Here is an 18,704-nt window from a genome sequence, read left to right on the forward strand (position 1 = left end):
TTTTTTTAGTAGTGTTAACTATTTCTAGTTCAATGAACTTAAAAGTTATATATAATAGTGTGATACAGAAAAACATTTCAAAAACATTTTTCACCTGTTTTTTCCCTTTTGTCCTCCTGGCTCACTGACAGCCCCTCCCAAAGACATTAACCATTTGTACCCTAGTAGAATTTGAAAAACGTATTAAAAAATCATTCAGTTATGATTTTCAAACTAACAACGAAAGATTTTTAGCCTCGGTAACCACTTTTCCTATTCCTAATGCGATCAAGTCTTTAAAGCTATCAATAAAAATACATATAAAGAAGAATTTTTAAAATCCAATTGTTTTGTTTTCCTAAAACTATAATATAAAGCAGCCCTTCCAAGCAAGCAGACATTAACTATTTCTAGCCTAGGTAAAAAAAATGATATTTTTTCTGTGGTTTTTATTTTTATCCACAAAATATGATGCCCACGTTACTCTGAAATTACATGCAGAAATTCTTAGTAAAATTAATATGCTCAAGTTTGCAAAGTAATGTTTTTCAAAATTATTCAAAATTCCCTTGGGAAAAGAGACAATTTTTCTTATTGATTGTAAAATATGCTTTCTTTCAAAATGCAGATGTGTTTTACATGTCATATTTAATGCAGTTATTTAGGAAAGATGTATATAAAAGTTAAAGGGTCTTTGGATATGTAATGCTGTGATTTACCCAAGTTTTGAGAGCTACAAACACAACAGATATATTTCTATTAAAAAGTTTCTCTTGTATTATAGTAACATTTTTTTCTCTCTCTCTTTGAATATATTTATAGAAAATTTATTCTGGATTGCCTGCTAGCAGTTTGTTCTGAGGAAATCATCGTCATTTTTTGTAGACTTATAAGCACTGTTGCCCACTGAAACAAGTTTTTCAAGATCTCTTCAAAACCAGAATTTTAGGGGGGGTAAAGACAGCTAAAAGCAAGATTATTCTTAGTCATTTAGTGGAGAATAAAATTTAACCATCGATACCATAAATCACAAGGAGTATATGATAACTTTTGCCTTCCAAATTCAGTAAAAAAATTGAATTTAAAGGAAATCCGATTATGTGCAAGGTCTTTTCCCACACAATAAAACTAGGACTCAAACCCAAGTAATTTCAGGAAATAAATATATGAGACACAGGCTGGGAATTTTCTAGTTGTGAAAAAAAATTCTGGTTTGCTTTCCAACAGAAATCTGAAACCGCCTGAGATTACTGCTCTTTAAAGCACAGTTCAAGGTCCTTCTCATTCCTAAGACTGTTTTTTGCCTTTTTTAAAAAAATTAACCCAACACAATCAAAACCCACCAAACCGGGAATGATAGGAAGTGTGTGGTTTTAGATTTTGTCTTTAAAATAATCAGAATAATTGCAGTAGAATTTGTACTATATGTTCTCTTTAGTAAATCCATTTTAAATAAAAAAAGGATATTTCGAGAGCAAAAAGTGGAGATAAAATCAGCGATTACTTAACTTTTGGTATGTTTTAATATACATAAAAAGCAGCAGATGATATTAAAACAATTAATAGCATCCTTAAGAACAGCCAACCTTTCTCTCGTGCTCTATTAAAGATTTTCACTTCCTTCAGGTTTATTCCCAGGCCAGTCCTCATGGTCACAGCATCCGTGGCCTCATTCTTGTGGCCTCTTCTAATAGAGCCATTTGCATGTGCTCTGCCAAAAAAGTTGAAGATGTCTCATCAACAATCCTCAACTAATCCACACCAAACAAATGACTGAAGGGCAGTGGAGAGTTCACCCAACAGAGGGTGAAGAAACCTGTTCTCATCTATGACACTGACACGCTTGAGCTTTCAGCATCAGAAACGCCCTTTCTTTGGAAATTGTGTAGGTTTCTGCGATCCATTCGGTGACCTTGCTAAGGAATGGCTAATCCTATGAAGGTGAAGCACCTGGCACTGAAATAACACTTTGAGACTCAAATACTTATGAAAAATAAATTACCTGTCAGACCAGTAGATGTAAGCTCCGAACACCGCGACTGAAAACATATCCACATTGCTCCCTGACAGCACAATCTCCCGATTCCCTCCACTCTCAAGGTCAATTCTTTCTATCTTGTCGGTACGAGCATCACACCAATATAATTTATTTTCCTAAAGATTAATTTTAAAGGAAATATCAACAGTCTTGTCCAAGTATTTAATTAAGATGTATTAAGATTACATCAAAGTGGAAGACCAGTGGCTTTAATGAGATATAATAAATACCGTAGATTTTAATATATACTGGAAGACAGAGGAACTAACCTCATAGTCGATGGAAATCCCATTAGGCCATGCAATCCCCAGGCTCACAAGAACAACCTTCTCAGACCCATCTAAATGCGCCTTGCCTATGCAAGGAGTCTGTCCCCACTCTGTCCAAAACAAATACCTAAAATGGTGTAAAAATTACCGATTAAAATTTAGCATCACAATAAGACTTGAAAATATGTAATACTGTACTTCAGTTGAAAACAAAATGCACCATTACTGTTCAATATTTAAAAAAATAAGGCTCATGTCTCTCAATAATCTTAAGAGGTTAAACATATCATAATACTTTTTTCACAGAACACTGTTGAGAGATTTTTTCCAAATGATATATATGAAGTAATTCTTAAAACTGTAATTGATCCGTCAATATGCAACTCTGTGCCTAAAATAATTTAGCTTTGTGTTTGGGAAAATAAAAGCAAATTACCAAAGAAAACCAAAAAAACCCCAAAAAAAGTGGAACAGAAGCTTTCACATCTAATTACTAATAAATGTTGTGATAATACAAGAGACGTATTTCTAATTAGAAACGCCTTAAATATGAAGCAATGAGGAGCACTGTGGGAGATGTAGAGCAAAGGGATTTTATTTGGGAAGAAAAGATTTTTCATATTCTCCCTAATGCTCACAGGAAGAATCTGCGTCTTACTTACCTATTTTTATATTACTGTACACTTACTGGCACAATAACATCACTATTTCAGGGTAAAATTCTAGGTTAAACTTCTGCCTTGACCTCCTATTTTTCAGTCTGTTGCTTTAGGTATAGCAAAATAAGGTCAGTTAATCTATACAAAACTATTCCTTCATTGAACAGTAACCTACGGAATAGTTTTAAATAAATGTCTATGTATCTAGAAATACATACGTAAAAAATACATATTCTGAGCAAGAAACCTCTTCTAAGATAACCTAACTGAGGTCCAGTATGTCACTAATCACCTGAAGTGAAGCATTTTCATAGCAAATATTCATAAGAACACACTAAAACATTGTTTGGTAATATGCTGTACATAAACTGAAATGAACATATAAAACCATTCTGCATCGTTTTTTTCTGTGTGGAATGTATGTATCAGTCTGTTGCTAAAGATTACAGAATTGTTCTGTACATTACTAAACAATTCTACCCATGAGTCCGAGTCTGGTGATGTGATTATACTAACCTGTTGTTAAAAAGCTATATTTGGATGACTGCAGATACAAGAAATAAAGACTGATGAAAATGGGAAAGAGTCCTATAATGAGCTCATCAAATTTAGCTTCTGAAACAACATTCACCTTACTTCAGCTCTAATTGTAGGGCTTTCTAGCTATAATAAAAATGAATTTGTTCTCATACTTCTTTACATAACGAACAGTAATATGAACAGCAACTGTAACACTTATACTGCATTAGGAAATTGAACTCCTACATTAGCTAAATTAAATATATGGTTTAGAACTGTTAAAATAGATGGTACTAAGCAGCTGGATACCAACCAACACCGCTTAAGCTTCAATACAACTTTAACCAGATTACTAACCACTCCTCTAAACATAACCGAACTTTTCGGCATCTAGTCAGAGGTGCAGTCTTAACCCAGGACATCAACTAAATGTTGACTACAGAAAGATCGGCATTCAATCTACCTGAATTAAACATTCCCTGCTCTTTCCTTAGATTAGTTACTCTAAGCAAAAACAAAAATCCACCAAAAAAAACCAAACCAAAAACCAAACGCTAACCCAAACCATAACCAGTATGTTAAATGAATCTAGAATCCTCCAAAGAAAATCCTGACTAGCTGCCAGTACTTAATAGTCTCTTTTAGCATTAATGATTATGAATATGTTGATATATAAACTTAAACAAACTATTAACTAGTATAGAAAAAAATGATCTTCCCATGTCTTCCCCAAAGGTCTTGGAGGCACCATCTAAAATACTTGTTTCCTGGACTTTTGTAAGTAGCAATACACTACCAACACATTTGGAGTATATACTGCAATGCTAGAATAACTATGACTCAACTTATTATGGAACTATCCCATATAGAACTTACATAGCTGACAAGGAGATGCAAGTGGCAGAAATTTGATGCTGGTCTAGAATCAACTTTCTAAAAAACTTCTTTGAAAAAAATTAAATCAGAGTTTAAATTCCCCCTTCCCCTTTAAACACAAATGAAATTCCTCAAATTATTTTGAAGGATGTATCTTCAAAGTCTAGGAATTATTTCAATATGAGCTTAACTCCATATTTCAATCAAAATTCTGAGCTTGATCAGAAAACACTATTTAACTGGGAAAAAACAATATACCTGACGACGGACAAAGATATTCCTTTGTAGGGTTACACATTCTTAAATTTTTCCTTAGTAATAATAAATAATGTTACCACCCAGTTGAATGCTGGCTGCTTTAAATCTTGGTATAACTGGCAGATTCAAAGAGATCTAATAACTGCTATTTTCCTCTCTATTCTTACAGCTGTCAACTCAAGCTTCAAGAGAAATGAAGAACGTGAAGCCAGGGCAAGGGGAGGGAAGAATACCTTCGAAAGTTTTGCCTCGTAAAGGGAAAGAGAGATGAAAAATAACATAGAGGCTAAAAAGGCCTTAATTTCCCCCCAGAAAGGTATACTTGCACTTCACGAGCAAAACATTGCTAACCTTCTCGTGAAGAAACTTCAATTGGAAACATCTCAAGATATCAATTTGTGGCATAGTATTAAAAAAAAAAAAAAGTGAGATGAAGCTTACCTGCCTCCACGGCAGATATACTGTTCTACCAGACATGTCAAACAATTACTAATCTGCGGTCCTCTCGTCTTCCTGAGTTTTCTTAAGTATTCTAAACACATCCCAAATGTAACTATAAAACTCAACAAGACCAAAACATCTGAGGAATGTTTCACAACTGAAGTAATTTCTAACATTTAACATTTCTTACTCTTTTTTGTTACAAGAGCAATAATTCAAACTCCTTCATATTACATTTTACTCACATTTTATTAATATCTGCTTTTTGGTGGCATTGGACTACTCTACTTTAAGACCTAAGAAGATTGTTCAGTAGTATCTCTATATATTAATTAACTTAAAAGCAGGAAGTGTTTATTTCCAAAGATTCCTGTTAATATTGTTGGCTTATGTGCACACATTATTTTTGTAAAATAAAACCATGAAGTGTTGAGTCGGAAAGCATCGTGTGAAAATATTGTCATTAAAAGAAAAAAAATCATGGGTTTTATTTATATAATTTATATAATTAGTTTTAACATCTAAGGATACTCCAGAGAAACTGAATCTGCTGCACTTAGTCCCCACAGACTTAATGGGGGCTTTTCCTTTGATGTAAGTAAGGGGTGAAAACTTATCCATATATGTGTACAGCAAACACATTATATACACATTGAGGAAAATTACCTTGTAAATTAACTATTGTTTTGAAGAAGTTCGGTCTACCCTTCTGGTTAGAAGAATCTTATCAGGCTTCTGCATACTTACCTCTAAAATTCTGCCCCTCTCCCCCCAACAGAAGAGCACAGCTACTTTGGTACTTTAAGGATAAAAATATAATAATTAATTCAGCCAGAACCTGACTAGGATCGGGAGAAGATCCTACTCTGAACAATAGCATTAATCCTAAACTGTTATCAGACACTGCCAAGCAACCAGTGGTGCTATATGAACACGTTTGCGGCAAACGCTGTTACACTAGGCAGAAAATAAAACCCCTTATTGCTTTCACCTTCATTCTTAAATACATTCAGTTGCAATGCTCTAGCCTGCAAAATACACACATCACTACTTCTGAATTCTCATAAAGGAAATCATGGCAAAGATTCAAACAGCATTTTGCACCACTGGTATCAATGCGGCCTCAGCGGGAAGTCAGAATTCTTCTTTACTACGGCTGCAAACTCCTCTGGAGTTTTGCTGGAAACAGTGAGATGCTGATTTGATTGAATCTGGGGAAAATGAGCCACAGTGTCCTCTCTGGCTTTGAGGCAGGTAGTTGCTCAAGTAGTTCTCTAAGTTTTTGATGCAGACTGTTTAGCACTTCTGTTTTAGCAGGGTAAGCATAGCAGTTAAATCCAGAGTCTTGCTTAGGTGCCTTTTCCTCAGAAAGTACATTTCGTATTCCCATGACAAAAAAAAAAAATCGACATGAATTCTTTGCAGAATTTAGTGCTTCTGTTTTAGTTGTAGGTCTGCTAACAACGGTTTTGGAGCCAGAAAGGGACAGAACATCTCTATTTCTGTTAATGCTGCAGTGCAGTCCCTACTCTCACCAAACAGTTGGATAAACACAGTGTCATTTTTGACAACCCTTACTCTCTCATCCACACGCTTCATCTCCCATTACTTTCAGCTACCCTGGGCAATCTCCTTGGTTGTTGCAGTGGGATGTTACGGGATACTCAAATTTATAGCTACCAAGGATTACACTGTTCTATGATTTCATCATGATATCGAGGTCTTCATTAGCTAATGAGACTTCCTTGGATTTGCTGGAAACTTAAGAACAGATTTAAGCAGACTTCCAAGCGAAGTCTAAACTTCAGTTGAAACAATTGTCTCAGAAAATAAAAACTGGTTTGCAAAGAAAGTACAGTATGAACACGGCTGTAATGATGTATACAGAGACGAGTGAAAAACCTCAGCGTATGATAACACTTCCTTCCACCTGTGCTTAGTTACAGTACAACAGCTTCCAATACAATCCTTTTGGGTTTTATTAAGTGGTTCTCTATTAGAACAAAGGCCTCGAGCTTCAGTGCTAACATGCAAACTTTCAAAGAAATGCAAGTAGCCATGGTCATGTTACCCTTTTTCTGGGTGTACCGCAATAGATCTTGGCTGGTCCAAACCCTGGGATATAATTACATATCGGAATGAGCCGTTGAGCCTGGCAACTTCAATTAAGTTGAAGCCATGATCCGTCCAATATATGTTACCTAGGAAAAATACCTTGAGGTTACTGGAAAAAGAAAAGACTGCTTGAAAAGAGTTTAGATCTTAAGTTAGGACCAGAAACTAACTGCTGTATTTTAACTTATATGTATCTTGTATTTGTAATCTCTACTCCTATTCAGCCTTCCATTTTAAAGTATAAACTTGTATTAGTGGTTGTCACCATTGAGACTGTCCATCTAAGACATGTCCAAGATATTTAAACATTTTTTCTGTCTGTAGCAAAACTGAAAAAAAACAGTGGTGGTATCTTCAAAGAAGATCTAGACATTTGGAATATTAGAAATAAGAGCTGAAAGCAAACCAAGTTATTTCCTCTTGAGCTGAAGATGCAAGAGGATACTGTCAGAAAACATGACAATTCCTGAGGCAGGTGGAGACCTACCTGCTATCCAGTCCACTGCAATGCCTTCAACTCTTCCCAAACCATTTGTAACAATGTCTTCCTTCCACGTTTGGTCTCGTTTAGATCTGCTAATTTTGTTGAAACCCATGTCTGTCCAATAGATTGTATCATTTCCTATAAAATACATGGCAAAGATTCTTGGATGAATTTAGTTCCTGGAGTCTAACTATCTACATCAGTAACAGTAAAAAACTGCCCACTACAATTTTTTTAGTACGCCTCGGAGTAAAAAGAAGAATGGTATCAAAACTGCCATCTTTAATTTCTCATTCCTTTTCCTTTAAAAACGATATTTAAAAAATTAAATCAGAATTCTACATTTTCTAGTAATTATTTAGTACTGCATTTATAACACAATAGGGCCATGATATTTTGCCCTTTTTTTTCTTCCTTGTGGGAGAAATGTTTGAAAAACATATTATTTTGTTTATTAATCATAATTCCAAAATATTTAGGGAGTCTTAAAAACTACAGTGTAAAACTGCCTAGACAGTATTCTCTTTCAGTAAATTTTGGCAGTATAAAAAAAATTAACTAGAAAAAAGTGTGACATTTGAGAGTGATGTACCGACAAAAGAATAAAAGATTTACTCCATCCACGATTCATCTCTTACTTTAAATGTCCTGACGTGCTTTCACTAAGAGTATTTTTTGGTGTTTTAAATCATTTGAGCTGCCTTCCCTGCCATTCTGCTGCAGGTGGCTGTCCTTAAGGCAGAGGAGAAGGACCACTATGTAATCTTAGCGTACAAACCCATTTTCACTGACCATTTAAACTCATCAGCCCGGCTCAGAATTTGGAGTGGCCAAAGCACAGACACGCACTCCCCTCTGCTGCCACGAAGTGCCTTTGGTAAAGAGATGGGGAAAACAAAGCGATGACAACCCTCAAGCGGAATTCTCCGTATTTCCACTGACAGAGCTCTGAGTTAAAAACCAGCCAGGCTGCAACCCCCATCCTGGTTTCGAAGTCATCAGCTGAGATCCTCCTGAGTCATAGAATCATAGAACGTCCGGAGTTGGAAGGGACCCACAAGGGTCATCGAGTCCAACTCCTGTCCCTGCATGTGACAACCCCACAGTTCGCACCGTGTGTCTGAGTCAGCTTGTTTGTCTGGGGAAGACATGCCTCTGAGATAAAGAATATTTTTTCCTACGTTCCTATTTTTTCATACTTTAGATATCTGCTTTCAGTTCCATGAGAGAGTGTGTTTGCGTATATATTTTAATACATATATATATAAATAGAAGGTATATAAATATTTTTATATATACATATATATATCTGAAAGAAAGGAAAAAGAACCCAAAATTTACACAGATAACAGCCAATTGCAAGACCAAATCAGTTGGTATGCTCAAGAACTCTAGCCACACTGCTTCACATTTTGGCAAATTATATTTGGAATAAAGGGTAGGCAATAAAACAAATGACAAATTCTAACTTCAAGTATCCCAAACATATCATTTGACAATCACATCCAGGGGCCATGTTCTTGTTTGCTATTTCAAATGAGTAAGAAAATTACACAGATCTTCATACTAACTGCACACAGAATCAAAAATAAGCTACTGGTCTATGATTGCATGCAGGGATATGCCAAATGTCCTTAAGTGGAGTGTGAGATATACAGAATTAATATGAAGTCTTATCTGAAAGCTCATAGTTAAAAAACCCCCCTATATATTTAGCAACGGGGTAAGACATTCTACAATGGAAACTGATGCATTTCGTATTCTAGTTTAATTCCTCTACATAAAAACACACTACTTTGTGTTCATACTATGGCCATTTAAGTCAGCCATGTGAGCAACTATCCACAGAACTCCTACGAAGCTCAGTTATGAGAAAACAGAGATCTCTGTGGTTTCAATTCCATGAATAAATGCTAACATGTACAGCACAAGTAATTTAGTAGTGCTGTTTTCCCACAGAAACAACTTAAAATTACTATTTCTTAAAATAGTGTTTTTCAGTAATCTAAAAACTTAAACAACTGAATTACCTGGATTTGCTTCCAGATAATAACATGTTAAAGAGAGAAAACCAATTAAAAACAAAATCATATTTCTCTTTAAAATGTATCATTACACACAACCATTAAAAGTCTATCTGAATTATAAAATTACTTCCTGTAAAATGCAGCATTTTATAACACAGCTTTGTTTTGTTAATGATCAACATTTTTCCTTAATACACAATATACCTGGCCTGACTATAAAAAGAGAGAAACAACTAATGGTTACTGTACATGTGCAAAAAGGGAGGGTAAGGACATATAAAATCATAGAGACATGTAGATGTAACTTCAGGGATATAAAAATACTTTCCAATAATAAAGGAACACACATTCCGAAGACAAATATTTTAGAGAATACTATTTTTAACATCTGTCGAACTCAATTTTCATTTAGGTGGTAGAGTTCCTGTAAAGCGATCAGAAATTTTAAACAGAATGAATCTGTTCTGCAAACAAAAATTATGTAAGTAGTTTTGGGACTGGAACTAATCAAGGAAACTCACGTAATATTTGCTATGTTGGAGGAAGTTCACAAAGCACACGCAGTTCAATGCTTCTAGAAAGTATCCTTAAAAGTCAATGCTAACAGCTTGAGTATGCAAAAATAATAATTACTCAGCCATACACTGATATTAAATCTCAGCTGACACATACTTCCTTTAAAATTCTCATATTCTATTACAGTCCTTCACCTTACTTGCCTACATTGTGTATCCTACATTAAATCTTCATTAAATATAGCTGTAAAATGCATTGACGGTAACATTTTGATATAACTGTTCAAAGATGCTCCAAGGCATTTATTCACAATAATGCAAAACTTTTCAGTCACTATCTTCTATAGATTACATTGGAGAATATTTTTTAATTTTCAGGTACTTCATGACAGCTTAAGAAAATAAAAAAGCTATACTCTCATGCTCTGTGGTGTGAAAATATCCATGGAATTAATTTTCATTAAACTCTTAAAGATCCCTATGGGTTTTAAATACCGATAATGCTATAACATTTGCTGAGTTTCAGCTTGCATTTGGATACAGATGGTATGATACAAGTGACAAATCCCTCTCATTCTACGGAGAAAGCAATTTTTATGGTTTCCTTACTGTTAATAAAGTTCCCTACATCTCAATAAAATGTAATATTCTCTGTAGGACTCAACCACTGAAGACCCATGCCATGCAGAACAAGCTAATAGGAATTCACATTAAACAACTGGCCTTTATTTTGTTGTAGCCTGTTCACTTATAAAAGTGATGATGTTTTCACAGATCTGTGTGTCAATGCTGTCTCTCCCAAGTAGCACTATTAATATTATAATTGCACAAACCTTTTTTATTTTCCCTAGTGTTCTGAAAAATAACAGAGATGGAGATGAAAACTCCCTTCAGCATCTGGTTCCTGAATCATAGAATAGTTTGGGTTGGAAGGGACTTTCAAAGCTCATCCAGTGCCCCCCCTGCCATGAGCAGGGACATCTGCACCAGCTCAGGTTGCTCAGAGCCCCGTCCAGCCTGGCCTGGGATGTCTCCAGGGATGAGGCATCCACCACTTCTCCGGGCAACCTGGGCCAGGCTCTCACCACCCTCAGTGCAAAAAATTTCTTCCTCATGTCTGGCCTGAAAGTCAGTTCTGGCTTCAGACACATGGAAAGAAGGCCTGTACTCAATTTGGGACCTTCAGTACCTATCTATCTATCTGAAGAGAATTACTATCTGGAAATGACAGGCACCACAAAATGGGAAACAACAACTGTCTTCAGCTTTATACAGCAGGTACAAGCATTTCGCTAAGTGGTGAACATTAGTAACCATGGCCTCCCATTGACTCCTACAGTCCACAGGCAGCTTATCAGCAAACACTGAAAATTAATTCCATTCAATGCATTAGTATTCTGCCAATAAAATACTATAACTCAAAATTAACTTACAAAGTATTTGTTGAATATTAGCCCTTTTGCTAGGCCTTGTCAGCTTAGCCCATAAACGTTCAAAATGCTTATCTGAACAGAGAATAAAATCTATTCTCTTGCCACCTATACACACCTGTGCGTACAGCACAGATACAAATGCCTGGAAGCACAATGATAGCATGAGTAAGAGAGGGACAGAAAATGACCATAAAATTGGGGAAAAATACTTGACAATGCCCCTGGGTTACCAACTCCCACTAAGTTCAGCAAAACTCAACGAGGGACTGGGAAGACTCCGCTTTTCACAGAGGCAAAAACTTGCAAATCTTACACTGTTTCTGAGATGAAGTACTGCAGAGCTGAAAGAGGTTCAGCAATAACACTGTATTCTTTCAAAACTATCAACAATTTTAACTATTACTCCACCTTTACAGAGGCTTCTCAGCACTAATGTATCTAGTGGAGTGCCTCAAGGGTCAGTACTGGGGCCAGTATTATTCAATGTATTCAATGACTTGAGAGGGAATTGAGTGTACTATCAGCAAGTTTGCTGATGACACCAAGCTGGAGGAGTGGCTGACACGCCAGAAGGCTGTGCTGCCATCCAGCAAGATCTGGACAGGCTAGAGAGTTGGGCGGGGAAAAATTTAATGAAATATAACAAGGACAAGTGTAGAGTCATGCATCTGGGCAGGAACAACCCCAGGTTGCAGTATAGGTTGGGGAATGACCTATTAGAGAGCAGTGTAGGGGAAAGGGACCTGGGGGTCCTGGGAAAAGCAGGATGACCATGAGCCAGCACTGTGCCCTTGTGGCCAAGAAGGCCAATGGTACCTGGGGTGTATTAGAAGCGGGGTGGTTAGCAGGTCGAGAGAGGTTCTCCTTCCCCTCTACTCTGCCCTGGTGAGACCACATCTGGAATATTGTGTCCAGTTCTGGGCCCCTCAGTTCAAGAAGGACAGGGAACTGCTGGAGAGAGTCCAGCGCAGGGCAACGAAGATGCTGAAAGGAGTGGAGCATCTCCCGTGGGAGGAAAGGCTGAGGGAGCTGGGGCTCTTGAGCTTGGAGAAGAGGAGACTGAGGGGTGACCTCATTAATGTTTATAAATATATAAAGGGTGAGTGTCAGGAGGATGGAGCCAGGCTCTTCTCAGTGACAACCAATGATAGGACAAGGGGTAATGGGTTCAAGCTGGAACACAAGAGGTTCCACTTCAATTTGAGAAGAAACTTCTTCTCAGTGAGGGTGACGGAACACTGGACCAGGCTGCCCAGGGAGGTTGTGGAGTCTCCTTCTCTGCAGACATTCCAACCCGCCTGGACACCTTCCTGTGTAACCTCATCTGAGTGTTCCTGCTCCGGCAGGGGGATTGGACTAAATGATCTTTTGAGGTCCCTTCCAATCCCTGACATTCTGTGATTCTGTGAAAATATTAATTCAACCCCTCTGCATTGTTGAGCTTTAAAAAGACAGAAATGCTACTACTCATGAAGCAGTTTATGCCCTCCAAGTCAGTGGGAGTTAAGATAGTGTCTTCTGGTGAACAGGATCACTTTCTTGGAGACATAGTTCTACCCATCAATTTGAAGACTATAATTCTGCAAATAAACATGATGTTCTCATTGCTTCAATTCCTAGAATGCCCTTGATATCTCAAATACGGTAGTGTTTCTCTCCCCTGCAGATTCTCCTTCAGTCAGACCAAGCTTAAGCACAGCGTACCTCCCACCATGTGAAATAATGTTTTCAGCTAATGCAAACCAGATACCAAGGTAAAAATATGGTGAACTTCCTGGAATAACAGCAAGAGGGGAAAAAAAAATGCTCACACTCAGTTTGGTAAACCTATGTCTTAAATAACACTGGAACCCCACTCCCCACCGACCTCTAAAGATGTCCAAAGGTCAAAACTACTCTTTTAGTTCTTCAATGAAAATTTGGAAGTATCAAGACATAGGGACAAGAAAAGGTGCATTTATCTTCTATCCCTTTCATGCCTGCAAAAAATATTGCCATAAGTCTTTTAACTATGATATGGTATACTGCTAGCACATGTTAATATATTTTAGTCACTCCACATACCTAAACATTACTGAGAGCACATCAGAATTTGGGAATGTTTCACAATTAAGAATGAAATACAAGCCATACTCACTAAGTGGAAAAACAAACCAAGATGAAATCTGAAAGTACCTCCACTTGCCTTCTGAATCTTATGTGATGAACAAAGTTTTTAGGAATGTAATCAGAAAATTCAAGGTAAGATAGGAAAATGAGAAAAACAATTGGTTTTTAAGCTGAAAAACCATTGAAAGCCATACTGTAACTTTTTATGAGAGAGTTTCCCCTTGTGATTTCACTGCTACAGAAGATTTACATTCATATTTAGCAATGCATTTGTCACTGTCAATCGTATTCACGTTCCCTGTGCTGTAACTGATCATCATAGAAGTTGGAGAACATCACTCAATTTTCTCAAATCTCATTTTTTCCAAAAAGCTAAAAATTAGTAGATGCACCTTATTCTTCCAAAATATTAATTTGACATTGACTAGGGAAGTCCAAACCAAGCTCTCTAAAGCAGGAGCTAGCGTATCCTGTAAGCAGACTATGCTAAAAAATAATCCCCAAACCAAAGAAAACACAAGATGCAAAATCCTCAATAAAATCCCAGTATCAGTATTTTAGAATGAAAAGGTCAAATGCCAGATTTCTCTGTTACACGTCGCAGTTTTGTAAAGCCTGCAAGACCGCAATTCAAAAATGGTATTTTGTAAGGTAAGTATGCTGTAATAAAAAAATATAATCCTTGGAAAACCCAATTGCATTGTCTTAGTGCTCTCTGTCAAGCACATGCATAGCTACCACTGCTCTATCATTCTGTATCTTTCCAGAAATAGATGAAATCGGCTGTATCATAGTCTTTCCCATCTAAGATAGGTGTATAAAGGCATTGGCTTTTAAGTGCTTTTTATGTCCCAGTAGACTGTGACTGTACTATACCTATGATATAATGCAAGCTCTGAACATTAGCTGCCACTGATTTGAAAGCAAATTATGAGGGCACTGTAAAATGTTAAGTGAACTTGGAATTTTACTAGGAAGAGGTATAAGAGCATCAGTGAAGAAGGCAGGCCAAAAGAGAAGGCTTTAATCCATTTAACTCCTAACCTGTTAACAAAAGATTAGTGATATTTGTGTGATGAAGTAGTCAAATAGAACAAGCAGAAAAAAAGTCCAGTTTTAATATGAAGGCATATATTAACATATACTAAAGCAATAACTCTCTCTCAATGCTGGATTCCCGGGTAGAATTTACTTCAAAAAGAAAATCAATGGAGTATGACAAAATAATTGTATGTTTCAGGAAGCCAATATATAACACAGGTAACTTGAAATTTTATTTCTAGACTGGTAGTTTGTAAACTCAATGAGTAACAAGAACAGTTCATGAGAAAATTGGTTTAGAAGGAAGGCTGGTTGAAGAGCTGGGTTAAAAATGTGGAGATACAAGATGTTTTCAGGTCACTACTTGGTCACAGATTTCTTATTGTCTGTAAATTAACTAGAAATTCCTAATGCCTTTGAAGATCTTCAGACACCTTTTAGTATCAGTGGGAGATGCATCCAATTACTTTTTAGGATCTGATCCTTAATGTCTTTCCACCTTCTTTCGCATGTAGGAAAATGGGAAACCTAATTTCATAGGAAATCTATGAGGCTATCTGAACTAAAAAACTGTTTTCTATTTATACACTGCAGTGGAGAGGCACCTGCTTTCTTACAGATTTATGACCACTTGCTCTAAAACCAACAGTTTCCTACTCAAGTTCTCAGTGATGTCCACTGAAAAACAGCAGTATTGCTAGTGAAATCTACATATACATAATACACGTTTTTATATGTATTATAAATAATAAATAGCTAGGGGTTAACACCGTAACAATCAATCAACTTCCAGTTCCTTCAGATATAGATGTAATTATTTAGAAGGTTTAAAAACTGGGGTTTTATTTCATTTATAAGAATAGTATACAATATTTACCATACTTACAATAAACTATACAAAATATTCACCTGCATGGAAGTCTATGCCAACAGCAAATGAAGTTCCAGATATAGGCATTAGAGCATCCATTTTATCATTTGGATCAAGAGGAATTCCTCTAATTCCTTCATGAACAGAATACATAAGAAACGATTCAATACCTATGGTAAAAATAAAATAGCCAATGAGAGCAAAGTGGAGACTTTCCCAATTAACAAGACTTGAGGAATTAACAAGCACTAGACAGTTTTCCAGTACTGCTCCATAGTTTTCCAGAATGATAACTCCATCTCTCTGAAAAAAACATCCACGAATTGTTATGGTATATTTCTAATAAAATGGTAAATGGAGTCTTATAAAGAGAAAGGAATCAATGTCCATTTCAAGCATCACCTTAGAATAAAGTAATGAGCAGTAATTAAAATTAAAACTTAAGAAGAAAATGTTCTTGAATCATGAGAAATTTAAGAATGTTTTCAGTGCATATCTGCACTTTCTGTATATATTCAGCAAGAGACGATTTTAAAGAACTTGTAGAAAGCAGGACTCAAGACTCTAAATTGTCTTTCTGAGGCACGGATTCATCTCACCTCATTTAGTCACACACACTTGCTTTAGAAAAAGGAGCGAAATACATAGTTTTAGTGAATAATGCAGTTGATGCATTTGAAATGTCTACTTTTCTGTTAATCACACTCCAGATAAACCTATTTCTACTAAGGAGGAAGAAATTTGACTGTGTAGGGGTCTTGTTAGGTAGTCATTTGGAGCTAAGATGAATCATGCCTAAGTGTTGACAACCAAAACCAGAACAAATATTTTGTTGCCCTAATATATCCGATCACTTCTAAGTTAAAGGAAATTAGGCAGCATGATGACACGTAACTCCTATTCTTGAAGAGTATTAACTAGTATAAACAAAAAGTTCCTTTTTCTTCACATCAGCTCTTCGAAAACTTCTTTCTTTGTAAATAGCCAGCTGGTAGAAGACCCTGAAAATGTGGACTAAAAATTTTTAGATTACAAAATTTTCTTCTAAGCAAGCTGGCAAATGAAAAGAGCAATGCTATACAAGTATATGTGTACAGAACAGTAGTTGTCAAAATTTCTCCGTGAATATTCAAGACAGAATAAAAATGTTTTTACTCATTATCTTTTTAAGTGAAGAAAAATTTTATCATAAAAAGCTGTTATGATCCAGGAAACAGTATATCTAACATAAAGGAGGAATACATTTCAAATACACAACATCCACCAATTTTACCTTGACCAATAATTGAAAGTTATAAATATCTGGAGAAGTAATTGTAAAAGTAAAAATTACTACGGAAAAGTTGTTTCATATTATTCAGGGGAAAAAAAAAACCTGCATGTAAGCTAGGCTTTGATGTTTTTCCTGCTCAAATAGACAAAAAAATTTTTAAAATAAAATAAAGTCAGGCCTTACTTTATATTAAGGGCAACACAGTAAGATGAGATACCCAGCCTTTCAATACTGTAGCCTACAAGGTAAGGTATGTGACCCTGGAAATACGTGTACTGCTATTAATGCGGCTCAAATAGACTGTTTTTCTGCCTAGATTTACAAAGAAACTAAAAAATATTCCTAAGTTTCCACAAAATACTATGCAGAACTAAATAAAGAAATTAAAAGCTAAATTTAAATTCTGTCTGTATCACAAGAGACATTTCTCTGTTACTGCTTTAATCAAGCATATTAAATATTGTTATTTAACTTAAAATTAATAAGAAAGTTTATTTACTCATTACAGTGTTCCCATAAACCTGAAGTTAGTTAAAATAAATATTAAAATCTGTTTTACCCTTGCACGCCATGCGGTTTTTTTGAAGATTGTAGCCTACTGTACACACACAAGTCCTGGTGGTTTCTGATGTCGGCAAACAAAGCTGGGAGCACCCACCGTTGTTTAACTGGCAGGAATTGCTACCTATACCATGAAGAAGAGGAAACAAAATTTGAACAGTGCAATCCTGACATCAATTTATTAATATTGCAAAACCAAATTTTGTTCAGCTAGCTTCATAGAAAAATTGAGATACGCATAAAATATTTCAGGCTGCTACTATTCATATACAACTCCATGCTTCACTCTTACAGTACACTTAAAATAGGGTTTTTTTTTTCTTAGAATTTTTTTAAATAACACAGTTTTCTGAAGAAGAATCTGCCTATTTTAAGGTAAAAGTATATGACAAAACTGAAAATACTATAATACATTGAGTTTGTGAGTAGTAATGCTGAAATATCATTGACATTATTCTAAAAGGTATATCTTATTCTAGACCATGAGCACATCACCAATCATAGTTTAGTCATTCATCAGATGTTATATTAACCTCGTATCTTCATAAACCACTATTTATTTCGTATATGTAAGATACATTCCAATTTGATCTCACAGATCTATGCTCCTACTTAATTAAAACAATATTTACTCTTAAGTAACAGATGAAATTTTAAAAATAAGATAAATTATAAACATTATCCACAGTACAGTAAACACATCTCAGAAATTTGAAGCTTCATGAAGAAACATTTGAGTCTACTAAGACATTTGAGGAATTAGTTGATTACAAGTTACCAAGCACCTATGAATCAGAGAGCTACTTGTCACATTCATTCTTGCATTCCTAATTTTGAAGTAGAAAGTACTTCATCTAAAATCATAGATGTTTTCTGAAATCTGTAAGTGCCCTCACATCACATTTGCTCTCATGTGACTTTGATTTAATGAAATGCAAGACGCATACAAAATATGCCAAGATTCTTTAAAAAGCAAACAAACAAAAAATGAAATGTAAAGCTGTATCCCATCTACACTATTTAATTCTTGTATGCAAAACCCTGACATTCCTGTCAAAATATAGACCAGCATATACAACTATACAGCAGTTAAAGTTCATGGTACAGAATGATAAAACTGTTACTTTTCTTGACTTTTATACAATGGAAGATGTATATTAATGCCACAGACACCAGATATTGCTGAAATTTGGGCACTCAGGATGCTATCTCTATTTCTCCATGGCAGGGAGTTCA

General features: G+C 35.7%; 1 protein-coding gene across 1 annotated transcript in view; it reads right to left on the bottom strand.

The window, feature by feature from the left end:
- The window catches only part of LRP1B (LDL receptor related protein 1B), a 527,248-nt gene that overhangs the window by 163,513 nt on the left and 345,031 nt on the right, over nucleotides 1-18,704 (bottom strand). Inside the window, exons 34-40 of the mRNA XM_065638136.1 lie at nucleotides 17,467-17,592; nucleotides 15,673-15,804; nucleotides 7,642-7,776; nucleotides 7,111-7,240; nucleotides 2,287-2,413; nucleotides 1,982-2,133; nucleotides 1,566-1,690 (exon numbers count right to left, since the gene is read on the bottom strand). Coding sequence (XP_065494208.1) covers nucleotides 1,566-1,690; nucleotides 1,982-2,133; nucleotides 2,287-2,413; nucleotides 7,111-7,240; nucleotides 7,642-7,776; nucleotides 15,673-15,804; nucleotides 17,467-17,592 — 927 coding nt within the window. The remainder of the gene's footprint in view (nucleotides 1-1,565; nucleotides 1,691-1,981; nucleotides 2,134-2,286; nucleotides 2,414-7,110; nucleotides 7,241-7,641; nucleotides 7,777-15,672; nucleotides 15,805-17,466; nucleotides 17,593-18,704) is intronic.

This window comes from Caloenas nicobarica, chromosome 6, assembly GCF_036013445.1.
Source record: "Caloenas nicobarica isolate bCalNic1 chromosome 6, bCalNic1.hap1, whole genome shotgun sequence".
In the NCBI taxonomy this organism is placed as follows: Eukaryota; Metazoa; Chordata; class Aves; order Columbiformes; family Columbidae; genus Caloenas; species Caloenas nicobarica.